At 26.8% G+C, this 17857-nt stretch overlaps 1 protein-coding gene across 2 annotated transcripts; it reads left to right on the plus strand.

Moving 5' to 3' along the window:
• Positions 1-1067: 1067 nt before the first annotated feature.
• LOC101241484 (neuroglobin) lies at positions 1068-16828 on the plus strand. Of its 2 annotated transcripts, none has more exons than XM_065808999.1 (4): positions 1068-1268; positions 7190-7414; positions 15720-15948; positions 16031-16828. In XM_065808999.1, the coding sequence occupies exons 2-4, from the start codon at positions 7203-7205 to the stop codon at positions 16247-16249; spliced, it is 660 nt and encodes a 219-aa protein (XP_065665071.1). In that variant the 5' UTR covers positions 1068-1268; positions 7190-7202; the 3' UTR covers positions 16250-16828. The 2 variants fall into 2 exon arrangements, with proteins under 2 accessions (XP_065665071.1, XP_065665070.1); XM_065808998.1 differs by lacking the exon at positions 1068-1268 and adding an exon at positions 4121-4249.
• Positions 16829-17857: the final 1029 nt, after the last annotated feature.

Genomic DNA, 17857 nt, shown 5'->3' on the forward strand with positions numbered 1-17857 from the left:
GTGTAGCAAACAATATTGGCGCAATATTGTTTAAATAGTTTATATGCTATAAACAATATTGCGCCAATCTTGTTTGCTATTCGGTCTCCCGTCTATTTAATGCCTTGACTCCCAGAAGATATTATTGTAGTGAATTTGTTGTGTACCGTTATAAGTATTTTAAGCGGTTCATTTGAGTTTTGCTAATTTTTAAAATTTTATGCAGTGACAACAACAATGTCGAGTGTTTTAATAATTTTTTTTTAAAAATGAAAAAGTTTTTTCAATTTAAACCAACAATTAGAGTCGTTATAAAAAAATTGTTTTCACGTTACTTTTTTTTATAATTTTTTTATTTTTTTACTTTCTTTTTTTTTTATACTCCTGTTATTCTATTTTTTAAAAGTAAAAAAAAAATGTAAAAAAAATGTAAAAGACTAGAATATTATGCATAATTCATTATGCATAATATTCTAGTCTTTTTAAACACGTTTTTTATTAAATGAGATTGATGGTGGTCGCGTCATACCTTAATCTATAGCTTTGAAAATGTGTTTTAGCCAACATACCATTTGCTTTATACATTAATGTTAATATGTGAGCAATGTACCAATCTTTATTTGGTTTTATATTTACCCAATCTTTATGTTAAGAAAAAAATATATTAAAATTTTGCTTAATAAAATTATTTAAATAAAATAATTTTTTGTGTAATTAAGAGTGAAATTTAAAATTCTAAGAAATAAATAAGAAAAAATAGGAAAGAATTAAAAATACTAACAAATTTTTTATTTATAAATTTTTTTATGTAAGATGTTAAATTTTAAAAATCTATGAAATAAGTTGTCTCCAACAAAACATTATTTTCGTATCAGTATTGCCGTTAGTCTCACAATAGTTGTGATAAAAAATAAAAACTTAAAATGAATAAAATATTAGACTGTTATACATTTATGAAGATTATATATTTTTAAAAAGTTATATGCTTATAAATAAATATACTTTAAATGGAGACAATTATAAATATTTTAGTGGTTTTAAGGCTCATTTTATCTGCTTTTAGATTTTAATTAAGTTATATTCAACAAGTTTAAAAAATTTAGTAAAAGTAAAAAAAAAAAAAGATTGTTTCATCCTCTCATAAAATTTAAAAAAGGTCTTTAGAAAACTGAAAGAGCTTAAAATTTTTAAAACTTTTTATAAAAATTTAGGCTGCTGTTGGGAGAATATTTACTTTGTTTAATTTTATTTGCCATTAATTACAACTTTTATAAAATCACAATCTAAAAGTAAGTGCATCTTTATTTTATTTACATGGTTCAGTTTTATTTATATGTGTGTGTATGTGTTTGTGCATATATATATATATATATATATATATATATATATATATATATATATATATATATATATATATATATATATATATATATTCAAATAAACTTAAACTTGTTTGATTTAATCAAATAAACAAGCATGATAACATTTTATAGTTGCATTAGAGTTTTTTAACTTAGAGGTCTGGTACACGTAGTTTTTTTTTTAAAAGTAATTTTTAAATCTACTTTTGTTTTATTTGAATATTTTTGTTTGGTTAAAGCATCTGATAGTTTTTATAAAGCATCTGATAGTTTTTATAAAGCATCTGATAGTTTTTATAAAGCATCTAATAGTTTTTCTGCTGTTAAGTTTAAAATAGGTATAAAGAGAGTTTGTAATCTCGAAATAAAAATCTCAAAAGCCAAATTATCGAAATATCGTTTAAGTTATACTTTCACCGAAACTGTAACCAAACTTTTTGTATAACCGAAACGGAAAACAAAAAAGGCCAAAACTTGAAAAATATTCTTGAGAATCACTTCTTTTTATGATCACCAACTGATGCCAACTTTTTAATTATGCTTTTTCAATCTGGACTGTTAAAGTCCAAGAAAATCTAACGGTTTTGTCACAGAGTACCGCGGAAAATGACCGAAGCTGGCATTGAATCTTGGCCCTTTTTATTCGGAAACTCTCAAACCACTACGGCTACTGCAGAACAAAATTGTTTTCTGAAAAAAAAGTTTCACTTTGCCATTTTTAACCGAATCTTTCTTATGTTGTTTTCTTTATAATTATTCCAAAATTTTAAACTGCATGAATAAGTTGGACTAATTGGACACTTGCCTAAAATTTATTTTACCAATTTGAAACTATAATTTTTAAAGTTTGCCGTTTTTGACTGTGCAATGATGTTTGGCATCATCAAAAAAAAATTTCCACAAGGGGGGTGGCTTTTTGTTTGCTCAAAGACAATTTCTAAAATGACTTGCTTTTTAGGAATAAAAAAATACATTCGAGATTTTTGTACGTTACATATATTGCATGTTGCTATTTGAAATCACAAGCTGTTACGGTAAAAGTTTTCCACGAATGGCTCCTTTTCAAATTATTTTACATTGCAGAATTCAACTTTGAACAGCTTTTGTTGAATTTATTGATTTTAGTTTTTCAAAAATGACATCACTTAAAGAATTTTTTGAGAGTAATAACTTGATTCAATTATGAAACGTTCAATAAAATTGATTATGTTCGAACATATTAAACCATCAAATTAAATACAGAAACAGATTCCATACTAAACTAAAAAATTGTTAAATAAACATTAAAAAAATCTTTTAATACAAGTTTTGGTACTTTGGCCGAAACAAGCTGAAGACTCCCGAAACAGAACTTTAGGTTTCGTAAAAAGTTTTCGTTGAAACCGATAACAAAGTTGAATATTTCCGTTCATTAGTATCTATAAGCAACTATGTTGTAAGGAGCTGTAAAAGGTTCTGATGATAAGATCATTATGATCTTCTTTCAGATGCCTTGTTTATTTGTTTGTAAAATACGACAAATGTAAACGAGCAAAAAAAAAAAAATGTTGCAACTAAAATGTGCAAAAAAAAGCCTTACTATGTATTGCTACTAAGCATGCTACTATTCTAAAACTGCATAGTTAGAATAGTAGCAAAGATTTATTCTTACTGCAATGAAAATAAATTTTAAAGTAAAGCAAGAATATATCTTTTGGTAAAATCATACCAGTTAAAATGCTCATCAACGATTGAAATTTTCTTCTGAAATGGGACTAGTGTACCTTTTTTTATCTCCTTATATGGATAGATGTTCTGTTTGGATATATTATATATAATTAAAAAGCGCGACGGTAATTTAATATTATAAGACAAAATTAAAAACGTGATTCCTAACCATAATAAGCAATGCAATATTTGAGAGCTCCCAGATTAAACAGGGTTATAAAAAGATTTAAAAAAACCAACAAAGAATTTTTGTTGTGCTTTTTTAAGTAAAGACAAACTTGCTGAATTAGTGGATAAAGATGGAAAAAATAATTTTTCATTGGTTTTGAAAGACGAAAAAATAATTTTTGATTGGTTTTGAAAAATAAAAAAGGAAAATAAGAGTATATCAAAAAATGTCCTTAAAAAATAATAGAATAAAATTTGAAAAAGATTAAATAAAGAAATAAATGAACATTTGAAATTACAAAATAAACGAACATCAGTTATTGTTTCAAATTTAACGAGTGGTTTCAGATAACAAGAAAACCGCTTCTGTGTGTCTCCGTGTTCTTTTCTGTGAGTCTCCGTGTTCTTTTTAAAAATTAAGTATTAGTTTTGTTTTTTACTTATTTCTTATTGTATAAATATTTCTCTTTTTTATCACACAAAATCAGAAGATATTATTTAAATCTTAATTATTTATTATGTTTAAAGCGTATATACTCTAAGAAAAAACACATTGTAACATAAACTTGTTAGCTATTTGTAAATATTCTTTTAGTATATTTTATACTTTTAGTATTTTCTTATTTAATTTGAGAAATTTTAACACGTTTATTTTAACGGTTCTCGGCGACATGGTCTTTGCATCCCCGCGTTTTTTTATTTGTTTTATCTTATTTATTTAATCTTTTAAAATTTATATTTTATAAAAACTGCTGTTTTTTTATCTCATAAAGAACGAACAGAAATAAAAAGAAAAGTACAAAGGCAAAAAAATTAAAAACACTTGCAAATATATAAATTTAAAAATTCAATTTATTTAAATGTTAATGAAATTTTTTTAAATGTTAGTATAAAGGCGATCTTAATATATATTCTACAAGCATAGATATGACACAGAGATTTGTAATAAAGGGTTTTAATATTTTTAAGATTTATAGTATAATATGCTTCTCAGAAATAAAACACGTTGAAACTTTTGAATTCGAAAGGAGGAGGTTAGTATGTTATTTGTTGTATTTCCGAAATAGCATGGTCTGTCTAAACTTATCTATGCTTTCTTTTCAGCTCGATTATTTCACTAGTGTTTTTTTTATCACTGATATTATTTGAACCACTGATCTTACGTTACTGAGGCAAGTGTACTACCACTGCGCCACAGCTGCTTACGAATGAGTAAATGAAAAGGTAGTAATAAACAAATGTTTTTTACGTTACTAAAAGACATAGTGTGTAGTCTTACTCTTGCAGATACTATTGTGCTATCTTGTGCTATATCTTTGAGAAAAAAGACATTCTTATTATTCTAGACTCTGCCGAGCAATCCAGACATCCTTCCCAGTAAGCACAGATCGTTTTTAAAACGTTTAAAAAACGTTAATATTTGTTTTAATAAGTTTTCTAAACATTTTAAAACGTCTTGTGCTTACTAGGTTGAAACGTTTATACGACGATTGATAAGTTTATATGTGTAACGGTGATATTCGTAACTATTGGTTAGTGATCGCTTTAGTTAAATAGCGAAGGAAGAATAGCTTTGGTATTTATAAATAATAGTGAAAGACAATGTTCTGATATAAAGATAATATCAAATGACTTGACCACTTCGAGAATATAAACTTAGTTTAGTTTAAAACTTTGGCAATTATATTCAAAAAAAACATTTTTAAATGTTTTAATTACTTTGTTTCCTTCCATTTTAAACTAAAGTTTGGCATCCGATTTGAGTGAAATTGTTGTTGAGGTATTTCGCTTCTCGCGGTACCACTGCGTTCTAAATGATTTCACGATAATATTTTCCCATACATCAGAGTTTATTTTTTCAGCATTTTTTATTTTTACTCTAAATGAACGATTGTATTTATCTTTGCGGTTAAGCTTAACATCAATCGGTTTGATACCTATTTTCTTTTTGATGTGGTTAGACAGAGCCTCTTCTGATATTGACTTAAAGACCCTCCTCCAAAGATATAACTATATGTTATAGAATCTCTGTTAAGTTGCACTTAACGCAAATTGTATTACAGGTGGATGCACCTTACGTTTACCTGCAATAGAAATTCTGTTAAGTGCAACTTTATTTCCGAAAATAGGCTTTAATCTAGACTTTTCTGTTGGAGTTTTTATTGGTAAACAATTTTTACAATTTACCATAAAAGCACGAACATCTTCTTTACATTTACTTTTTTAGCATAAGTGACTCTATTTTAGTTTTCATTTTCATATGTCTTTAAAATAGTCTCCACCCTGTTGGTCTAATCATGAAGGAAACGTAAAGGTTTATCATTCAACATATTTTCTGTATTTGAGGAATGATTTTTCATTAAACAAGAAACAAAAGGTTTTTCAGTATAAAGCGGCTTTGCAAGCACTATATTTGCAGCTGTTAAAAAGTAACGTATTTTGATTTTAATCGATTTTTTTACACGTTTGCTGTTATTCATCATATTTTCCTTGTAATAAATATAGGTCATTTCTGATTTTTTTGTTTTCTGCTTGGATTGTTTTCACAAATTGTAAACAAAACAGTCAGCAATTACACCAAATACCTGATGTAAATCTGCTGTCGACTTTAAAAAAGCTCTTCGATTGTGTAAATCGACCAGCTCTTTCAAGGTCGACAGCAGATTTACATCTGGTAATTGGTGTAATTGCTGACTGTTTTGTTTACAATTTGCTAATAATTTATTAAAACCTTTATGAAACTGCTGTTAATGTTATCGACATCAAGTAAATGCCATCTAGACATGTTGAAATTTCATAGATTTCTAAGATTTTTTCTCACAGGATCTTCAGCTTTAACAGTAATATTGGTAAAAGAGAGCTGATCCATATCGAAACTTTCTAAAATTATGGTGACAAATTTTCGTGGCTAATCTCAGATTAAAATATCAACTTTTCTAAATAGCGAAAATTTATTATCATCTTTTAGATGAGAATTATTTAAATAATTCTCATCCAAAAGATAATAACATCTTTTGGATGAGAATTTAGATAAGATTCAAAGATATTATCTGAATTAAAAGTTGAAAATATTTCTTTAATTTCTCTCGGAGCCATCTTATTTTTATCTTAACATTTTATTATAGCTTTTTCTTATTTATACTGACTCAATAAGCACGTACGTTGACCATAAAAATCATGCAGGAAATATATATACGCAATATGGTTTTCGTTTATGTAATTGTTTCCAGTTTTATTCTTTAAATTTCATCAAATTGTTTTCATTACAATGCAACTGTATTCGTAATTTAAACGAGGTCATTTAAGTCTTAAAATTAAACTTTTTCGAATTTTTACCATAATACCTTCGGAACATAATATCAGGTTTTTGTTTTATTACAATAATAATTCTTAAAACTATTTAACCGCAAATTATGCCAAGTTATACCTCATAAAATTTGTAACCCTCACAAATGGAAGGGGTTACAGTTTTTTTACGCTTTAAGATTATTATATGAAATTTAAAATTTATTGATGAGTATTAATTTATCTAAGAATAGAAAAAAAAATATTTATTATATTGCTTCTTTTTTATTTTATCAAGTTGTTTGGGGCAGGAACGTAAAAAAGTTTTTTATTTCCAGGCTCTAATCATCGCAATTTTTTGCAAAGCATCCTTATTTGACATAAGTATATATATATATATATATATATATATATATATATATATATATATATATATATATATATATATATATATATATACATATATATATATATATATATATATATATATATATATATATATATATATATATATATATATATATATATATATATATATATATATATATATTATATATATATATATATATTAAGTTTGCTCCATGTCTCAAACATCAAAAAATGCTGGAAATACAAGCGCAATTAAAAATGCTATAATTAAGTTGGCACATTTTTTAATATTTTTAACAATTTTTTCACATTCACTTAAGAGTAAGAAGAATCATGGGGAACTACTATTGTACAGATAAAAAAGAATTGATCAAACTGTTCAACAAAAGCTGCTCCGCAAGAAATCGATACACACCAATTGATCTCGATAATAGCATAAATGGATTCAAACTACCACTTTCTGAGCGGGAAATTGAAGCTTTGAAAGATTCATGGGAAAAAGTGCGAACAAAATGGGTTGATATTTGTGGGATAGCGTTTTCCAGGTAAAGTTCGCTTTAGATTTTATTTCTAAAAAGTTAAAACAGTGATTTAAAAACTTCATAAAAAAAAATGATGTACGGTTCAATAATAAACAGATTCATAAATTAACGAATAAAGTTTCTTAAGTTAATGAGAAAAAAATAATGTGAAAAAACTTTGAAATTATGACAAGAAAAAATCCTTAAATCTAAAATTAAAATTTCTTTTTAATTTTAGATTTAAGGATTTTTTCTTGTCATAATTTAAAAGTTAGAAGTTAAAAAACTTCTAAAGCAAAGAGAAAAAAAATTTTAATCATTTAAAAGAGAACAAACTCGTATTTTTTTTCATCTGTTTGCAACAAAAACTCAAAGAAAATGTAGTGGTTTAATTGCATCGTACCACCAAAAAACTGCGCTGGGTAAACTATACTGCTATAGGTTATAAGGTTTTTTGTGTTTAATCTTATAAGTTGCTGCAAGCATGATAGCTTTTTGTTATATCATTGCAGTGATACAACAAAATAGTCCAAAGTTTCCTTGATTGGAACTATAAAGTTTTCCTTATTTAATCAGTAATCAAATTAAAGGGTTATAATAATAGTTCAGGCGCAATTTTTATATACTAAAGAATCAAAGTGTTCCAATTTAGGGAACCAGTTGCCTTGACTAGACCAAATGGTTTCTTTGCAAAAGCAAACTTATTTCCAATAAAAGTGCAATCAATTAAATTAAATTATGGTTAAAAGTATAGTAAGGTTGTCTGTTTGTTTTAATCAAATCATAAATGTTTTCAAAGTAAAGCCATCTTTGGTTAATAAATATTTATTCCTTAAGTGTTTCAATAAATGCAACACTCTCTAAGATATAAAATATTTAAAAGTTAAAATCTTATCATTTAAAAATAATAATAAAGTTTAGAAATGTTATTAAACCCACGTAACACATAATGCAGTACGACAAAAGCTTAAAACTCATAAGTAAAATATATTTTATAAATCACTTGAAAAAAATTCAATTAAAAAATATCGCGTTAAAGTTTTTTTAAATATCTGTAAAGAAAACAGTAGCTGATGCCTCAAAATAGCTCTAAATACCTTTAAAAAAAAAATCGAAAAAATTCAAATTTTAGCTTCTATATATATACACGTTTTAACTAAATACTCTATGACTTCTATGACAAGACCCTTCGGTCGTCTTGAAGCGTATTAATAATCAAAAAACAATAATTACATAACAAAAAAATTTAAACCCAAAAATGTCAAATGTAACTGTTTGTTTGCTATTGGAAAATAACTAACGAACTTTTTTTCGGCAACCACACCTTGTAATGTCTACATTTCAAAACATTTTTCAAACATTTTACTAATTGTTACATGAGATTAAATAGTGAGATTCCAACTATTATTCTATTCTTTTACGTTTTTTTTATTCTAGTTTTGTGGCCTTTAACAAAAGAAATTTTTAATCTATTTTTTGCGCTGGTTTAACCATTTAATGAGACTTTTAAATGTAATTTTTAGATATTTTTAAGAGTATTATTGCCATGTTTATCAATCTCATTATCTAGACAGTTAATTCACTTTTATTGTTTGTTTGTACAAAATAATTTTATTCATCAAGAATTTACTTAAATGATAAAGGTAATATCTGTTACCATTATTACGTGTTAAAATGCTCAATATTATTAAATAATAGAGCTAAATAACATATATATATATATATATATATATATATATATATATATATATATATATATATATATATATATATATATATATACATATATATATATACATACATTAATTTAGATGAATAAAAACAACTGATAAGCTGATTTCGTGCCCGAATGTCAGGTAATCATCAGCCGTTAATACCGTTAATACAATATTAACGGTTGATGATTGCCTTTGAGCATGAATCTATAAGTCAAGTTAATCAGTTATTTTTATTCATTTAAATTATATATATATATATATATATATATATATATATATAAATATATATATATATATATATATATATATATATATATATATATATATATATATATATATATATACAGGCACGCCGGAAAGGCCTAAGGGCAGGGGTGGCAAACCAAAACACAAGGATATTTGCTAAAATATCAACACAATTCTTTGCTATATATAATATCTAATATAAATAAACCTTTTATTTAACTCTACCGTTCTCCAAAAAATATACAAAAAAACTTTGTCTTCTACTTTTACTATTACGAATCGTAAATTAAATTAAACAGTCCACTAAATTAATCAACCGTTTCTCAGCTACTTTCTAGATGTCAATAGTACATTTCATTCTATGCCATTCTTAGCTTTACAAGGTGCTAGAACAATTTAAAGTGTATTTGCTGAAATATTTCATTCTACTGTCATTCATTTCAACGAACTATTTGGCAATTTTTTTAATGTTAATTTTGTCGATTTGTTTTTTGTGTATCTGAAAATAAGTAAACATACTGAATGTAAGCAAACATGATGTTGTTCAGGTGATTGTCTCTAGTTTGTGACCAACCCATGTTTACACTCTCCTCATTACACTAAAGCTTCTTTCGCATAATGGTACTGATAGAGGCATGGTGTAGTAAAGCTTCATTAATGTGTGTGTTTGTTTATTGGCAACTTTTGGAGCTGACATGGCATTGAAAATATCTGCACTTGTTGTCACTCTAGAAACACTCTGTATTTTGATTGATGCAATAACATTGTACAGGTTGATAATTGTTGGTGCCTCTTCAACTCAACTTTTAGTTTCAAGATGTCAGCATCATTAAAAAATGGCATTCCAAATAAAAATGGTGGGGAACCTTGTTTATTCACCTATGAAATCAAAACTTTTTCTATATTTTTTACAACTGTTAATCCATCCTGTTCAAACTTCTCACTCAAACTGTTCTGAATAGCATCAATTGCTTCATAATTTCCTTTAATTTTGCTCTGATTTGACAGGATATTCATTGCACCGCCCAATGTAAGCTTCTCAGTAATTATTGAATCGCGTAATGTTTTAGAAATTACTTTTTGTCTCTGCGTAACTTCGGTTTCAGACTCATTGTCTTGCTTGATTCCAGGTATTCTTTTTGTCGCCTTTAAAATTCTATTTAATTCCTTATTTGATCTAAGTTTTGCAAATCCCTGAGACGCATTTCGAATGCAGAATACTGTGACATCACCTATTAGAATAATTTCTTGTAATTGCTTTGATAGATTCTCCAGAACAGCAAGAAATTCAAAAGTGCTTTGCAATTCAAAAAGTGTCTTTACTGATGAAAGTTGAGATAATAAACCTTTAGTTTGTGCTCTTGTTTCTGCAGCAATAGTCTTGTCACTCTAAAGACGGTTCAATATTGTACGGAGTTCTGCAGTCTTCTCCAAAACCACTTGTACTGCATTTGTTCGTGTTGTCCATCGAGTCATTAACATAGACTTGAGCCGCAATATTCTGTATTCATCTGATTCAGACTCATACAATATATCCTTTTGGATTTGTTCAAAAACGGTAACACGCTTTGGATAAATTGCATAAATTGGCTGGACAATGCTGAGAAAATCTGACAGTAGTGATGATATTGCACATGATTCATCAGATGCTCCATCAAAGCCGATTCCAGCAACTTTTATATATTCCAAGTTGTACCTCAAAAGGATATCTTCAATATAAGTCACCAAGGTATCGGAAGAAAGAACGGTGACGCATTCATATACTCCGATAAAATCTTCATTCACTTCATAGTTATTATATTTAACGGCATTTATTTCTTCTTTGTAATATCTGAGGATTAATCAGCAAGTGCCGAATAGAAATGTTTATCTTTGATCAGTTCAACAATTTGCTTTTGCGCTTCTAAGGTGAGAAGTTGTTCTTGCTCTTGCAAGATGTTATGTGGTAAAACATAATGGTTTTCAATCATCAACATTTCTAATGCCTTTTCACTTTTACTCTTATCCAAATTAAACTGGTAAATATTGGGTTCTTCATCATTATTACCTCTTATAGCTACACCCTGTCGAAGCAATGTTTTCAATTTTCCGAAATGAGCTAGCAAACCTTTTCTTTGAACTGCTATGAACTGCATGCTCCATGTACATTTGGTCAAATTTAGTATTAATTGTTGTAAACTTTATACTTTCTTTCTCAATCTTTAGAACACTTGCTGCCTTATGAACACTGGAGTGCTCGTGACCGTTTAGTGCTGCTGCAGATTTGCTCCATGTTCTAAATCCTTTCCAAACTCCATGCTTGAACACTCCACCAGAACATGAATCCTATTTTGTACAGGTTTCACAAAAGACACCTTTCAGTGATCGATCATAAAATAACCAACTAAACCCATTAAACCAAGCCTTAATACAATTTCTTCCATTTCTGTCACTGTTTTTTTTCCATCAATTTCACTGAAATCCTACGCTTAAATCCTACTAACCACTCTGCTACAATCATTGACAATATTTTTTTCTAATTTTATAAAATTAATGAAATTATTTCAGAAAATTTGACAACTTCAGTTTCTGATCACTTACCTCAATTTTGTATTTGTCCTAATTTTGATAAGCTATTTATACCATGCAATCACAATTTATATCGCAAAAACTTTAAAAACTTTAATAAATTAAACTTCAAATCAGATTTATTAAAAATTAATTGGGATAATTTTATAGAGAACAGTGATGTTAACTCTTGTTTCTAAACATTTATTTCTGAAACAACCTTGATTTTGAAAGCCCCACTTAAAAAATTAGTATTAAGAACTTTAAGCGTCGATTTAAACCTCGAATTACAAAGAGAATCTTAAAATCGATTCAAATACATAATCCTTAAAAATAAAATGTTAAGATTAAAAGATATTAGGAACATAAACACATTTAAAACTACTTTCAAACAATATAAATACATGATATTTACCTTAAGCTTAGTAAAAAAATGCATTTTAAAAAGTACTTTACAGAAAATGTAAAAATTTTCGCGAAATTTGGAAAGGAATTAATAATTTAATAAATGTCAAAAACTCTAATCCCTCATCTCCCAACTGTTTACAAGATAATGAAACATAAATAACTGAACGAAATCTTATCTCTAAAAGTTTAACACTTTTTTTACAAACATCGCACAAAAACATAAATCCAATATTCATTCGTCTTACATAAACTATACAAAGTATCTTAAATATCCAAATTTACATAGTCTACTCCTATCTCCAACAAATATTCCTGAAGTTTCATCTCTTATATCTAATTTAAAGCCGAGAAAGTCAATAGCCCCAAATAGCATTCCCACAAACATTCTCATCGATTTTAAATATGAATTTTCAAATAGTCTGAACTATTTAATGCATCATTCTTTAATGGAACTTTTTTCGAATGTTTTAAAATTATCTTGTGTTATTCCAATATTTAAAAATGGCTCTAAACTTTTATGTACCCACTACAGACCTATTTCTCTTTTATTTAACATTAGTAAATTTCTTGAAAAACTTATGTATTCTAGAGTGTACTCTTTTCTTAACTCTTTTAACTGTTTAAACGAATTTCAATTTGGTTTTCGTTTAAAACATTCTACCTGCCATGCATTGATAAGTATAACTGAAAAAATCAGGAAAGCTCTCGAAACTGGTCATTTTGTTTCTTGTATTTATATAGATTTACAAAAAGCTTTTGATACCGTTGATCATAACATTTTTATTTCTAAATTAGAACACTATGGTTTTCGTGGTGTTGTAAGTGACTGGTTTCGATCTTATCTTACAGATCGGAAACAATCTGTAAGTATTAATGGTTATAATTCAACTAATAAATCTGTTGTGTGCGGTGTTCTTCAAGTTTCTGTTCTTGGTTTTCTTTTGTTCTTAATTTATGTTAATGACATAAACAACTCTATTCACTTCTTGTCAACTCATTATTTTGCTATGACACAAACCTATTGCATATTAACAAATCGTATAACTCTCTATGTAAAAGCATAAATTCGGATCTTAAAGGTACTGTTCACTGGTTAAATGCTAACCTAATATGTCTTAAAGCAAAAAAACTAAACTAATCTTTTTTTCATCTTCTAAAAAAAAACACAATCTTAACAACAATTCTAAAATTCAAATCAAAATTAATAATAAACGGTTATTTTCTACAAAAGTTATCAAATATCTCGGTGTTTTGATTGACTGCAATCTCTCGTGGAATTTTCATATTGATGAGCAAGAAACTAACTCGAGCTAACAGCGAACTTTCAATAATTCGTCATTATATTGATAAATTCACACTAAAGAATATTTACTGTGCGTTATTTTTATCGTATCTTAGTTACTGTTGTCAAATTTGGGGTCAAAATGACAACCATCACATCAAAAAATTGATGTCTTCTCAACGTCAATCCATAAGAATCATAAACTTCCAACCATTTAAGTCAGAAACATCAGAATCTTTCAAAAAACTAAAAATGCCTACTTTTCCAGGTTCCAACCTTTCCATCGTTTCCAGTGCTTGTAAAATTTGCTAATCTTCTTTTTGTCTTTGACTCTCTTAATAAAAGATTACCTTCTTCTATAACAGACTTTTTTACAGAAAGTAGAATAATACATGCATACTTTACTAGAAACATTTATAATGGAAAACTGAGTGTACCATCTTTTAAAACTCAGCAGTATGTTAAACATTCTGTTGTCTATCAGTGCATTTGTGAATGGAACAAGAGTCTTGTATGCATAGTGAATGAGTTCAAAAAACTACAACTTCAAACATCTTTATTGTCTTTTCTTAATCTTAAACAAAATCAATTTAAAAAAATTCTGAGAACAATTTTGTTCTAACTTATTGACATGATTTTCAATTAAAATTCAAAATATACTCTTATTTTTTTAATTATGATTACTACAACTATTATCATTAACTTCTTGTTTGTTTATTTTTTATTATTATCACCAAAGTATGATTTTTAAATGTTTACTTAGTTTATGTATGTTCTATGTGTGTATGTTTATTATTAATTATATTATATTCAAAAACTGGTGTCACTCCTTTGGTCTGAATTCTATTTCAATGACACCCTCCTTATCAATCATTTAGTTATTATTATTAAATACTTATAATTAGTTTACTCATTATTATATTATTTTATATTATTTTTATTTTTAAATATATATATATTTTTTTAATAATCAATTATTTTTACTTACAATATCATTATCAATAGATTTATGATTTTTATTTTTTTATTATTATATTTATTATTATATTTGTACATTATTGTATGAAAAAAAAGGAGAATAATATCTTGTTGTTGTTTTCTAACAAGATTTTCTGTTAGAATTTCGCCATCTTTTGCATCGGAACCCTGTTTTTCTGAATTGTCTATTTTTTGACTGCCTGTGTCAACTTTATCCTGATTCAGTAGTTCACCGTGAGGGTTCCTTGGCTCCACTGGTTCAATTGTTATTTTTTTCAACAAAGTAGTAATTTTGATCTGATAAGTTGATGCTGCTGCTTTTGATAATTCCTAAGTTTTTTTCTTTTGATGTCTTTCGGCTTTCGGCATCACTGTTCAGTGGTTAAAGCTGTTATATATTTATATTAAGATTACGATTAAGAAATAAAGTAGTAAGACATATAAACTTGTACGCAAATAATTGTCGAAAATAATCACCACTCGTAAATAATCATCGAAAATAATATTACTAACTGAAAAAACTATTGCTATATTTATTTTATAACTGTATATTGTCATTACAATGTGTTCCTTTATTTTTTCTTTTTCTCGAAAATGAAAATACAAACTCAAAAAACTATTGCTTTATTGCAAAATATCTACTAAAAAACATTTGGAATATATATAAAAAGTTAAAGCATAATAACAAAAAGTTGTAACGTATGTCGATAACAAGAAGAATAAAATTTAATATAACATATTTATTTTAATTTCAAATTGATGTCCACAATTTCTGGTTTTAAAATAAAAAAACTTTAGGAAATATATGAATAACATAAAACTTAATTTTCTAAAAAAGTTAAAACCTGATACTCAATTTACTCGAAAACACAGTAAATAGACATACGGCCTCCTGGTTCTCGGCTGACAATTAGTAAGTTCTTTTTTTTATCTGTCTAAAAACCAAATACTACAACCCTTTTTATAAAAAATTTACAGCAAAATATTGACACCTTTTTGTACTATGCACAACAATTCAAATGATTGGTTAAAACTGCTTACAATATTACAATACCCACTCATTATCACATTTTCAGTTATAAATGTTTTTTGACTTGCTCGATAAAAAATTTGTTTTTAATTTTTTTGTGATTTTTTTTTTTAATTTCAGATGGTTCACGACGTATCCGGAGTTAAGACAGATTTTTAAAAGTTTTTCACAATACCCCACATTAGAGGAGGCACTTGCATCTAAAGAACTTGGTTTCCATGCAAAAAAATTGCAGTCTGTTGTTGATGCTGTTATTTGTAAAGTAGATAAAAGAAAAGAATTGATGGAAATACTATTAACAGTAGGAAGATCGCACTTCAGCCTGGGGGCTCAACACACGCATTGTACGGTATGATGTTTCATTTTTATTTTTTATTTTTTTTGTGCTGATTTTTTTAAACAAATTTAAGGAAAATGTTTTTAACTTTTAGGCCCTTGCAACATGTCTACAATTTGGTTTATGCGAAACATTTAAAGACTTAGATCTATTAACTGAGAGTGCATGGGACAGTTTATTCCAATTTATAATGGATATTTTGAAATACGGAATAAGATTAGAAGAACACGAGTTAAAGCCTAAATCATTAACAGAAAAAGAGAATACCTGTAAAAATCTGGATGAGAGTAAAGAATCCAGTTCCCAAACATAAAACCTATGGGTATGCTACAGATGTTTTTTCTTTGAAAAGCATGTTAGGAAGTAGTTTACTACATTACATTCCAATAAAGATTGAGTTTTGTTATATTTGTTAAAGTCATAGTCGTTGCTACCTACTTTCTAGAAACCATAATCTTATTTAGAGCCTAAAGAAAAACTTATTGGTACAAACTATTATTACAGTTTTTGTAGTACTTGTTAGACTTTTAGGGTCCTAACTCCAATTTATTCGGTTCAAAAACCTCAACCCACAGCACTATATATGTTTAACAAAATATAAGGTCGAGAGATCAAAGATTCTGTTTATATAAGCAAGTGTTGATTGTAATATAACTTAAATTATTTAAATAAAACAAGAATATATTATGACGTAATACGATATTGTAAAAAATAATTTTTTAACAAGTTACCATTTATAAATATTTAATAGCAAACTTGAAAAAATTTATTTGTTCAAAGTAATTTATTTACACAGAATTTTTTGGAAGTTTTTAAAATAATTCTTTAAACATGTAGTTATAATGATATAACTGTTTAATATTTATGTCATATTTATTTATGTCATATCTGGTACATATGTAATATTTATTTATGTCTTATCTGGTATATATATATATATATATATATATATATATATATATATATATATATATATATATATATATATATATATATATATATATATATATATATATATATATATATATATATATATATATATATATACACACAAGTTAAAACCTAAATCATTGACAGAAAAAGATTATACCAGAAAAAATCTGAAAGAAAGTATTTTCTTGATCTTTCTACGCCACTGTATATATGTGTATATAATGATGATTACATTGATGATTATAGATAATGGTAGATGATCATAGATAATGGTCATAATATGACCTCAATAAATATAATACTATATGTCATTAGCTGTAATAAACTTTCAGCAAAACGTTTGTGTTCAGTGTTTATATATAGTATTTTAGAAACACTGTATGGAATTTTTATGACACAGTGTTAAGCTCTTTTGATCATTGAAGTTTCCGCTAGATTTGGTATACTCCATTTCACATAGTAAAATGAAACCCACTAAATCTAACGGAAATCTTCTATGGCTTTTATTTTTCTATCGTAAGCGTTTATTTTAAATTTGTTCCGCACATCTTCTTCTTGTTTATGAATAGCTAAAAATTAATTGAGACCTAAAAACAAACCCTGGGGAACTCAATCTGAATCAAACTCATTCTGGACCTGAATTTTCGTCAGTACTTTGTTTCCTATTTGTTAGAAAAGTTTCAATCCAGTTATATAATTTATCGGTCATGCTATACGCTTTAATATTTTTCAATATCTTTTGTGTTCCACTTTATTAAAAGCTTTTGTGAAGTCAAGATGTATTACGCGTAACGGTTTACCCGTTGCAGATTTGTCAATAGTCTTGATCAGATTTGTTATACATGATTTATTTAGAATAAAACCAGTTTGCTCAATAAAAACTAAATCCAGAAATACGCCCCGAATAAATTTTTAAAATTTTTACAAATTATAGACGTTAAGGATACTAACCTATAGCTTACTGGTTCAATCTTTGATCTTCCTTATA

This window comes from Hydra vulgaris, chromosome 11, assembly GCF_038396675.1.
Source record: "Hydra vulgaris chromosome 11, alternate assembly HydraT2T_AEP".
NCBI lineage: Eukaryota > Metazoa > Cnidaria > Hydrozoa > Anthoathecata > Hydridae > Hydra > Hydra vulgaris.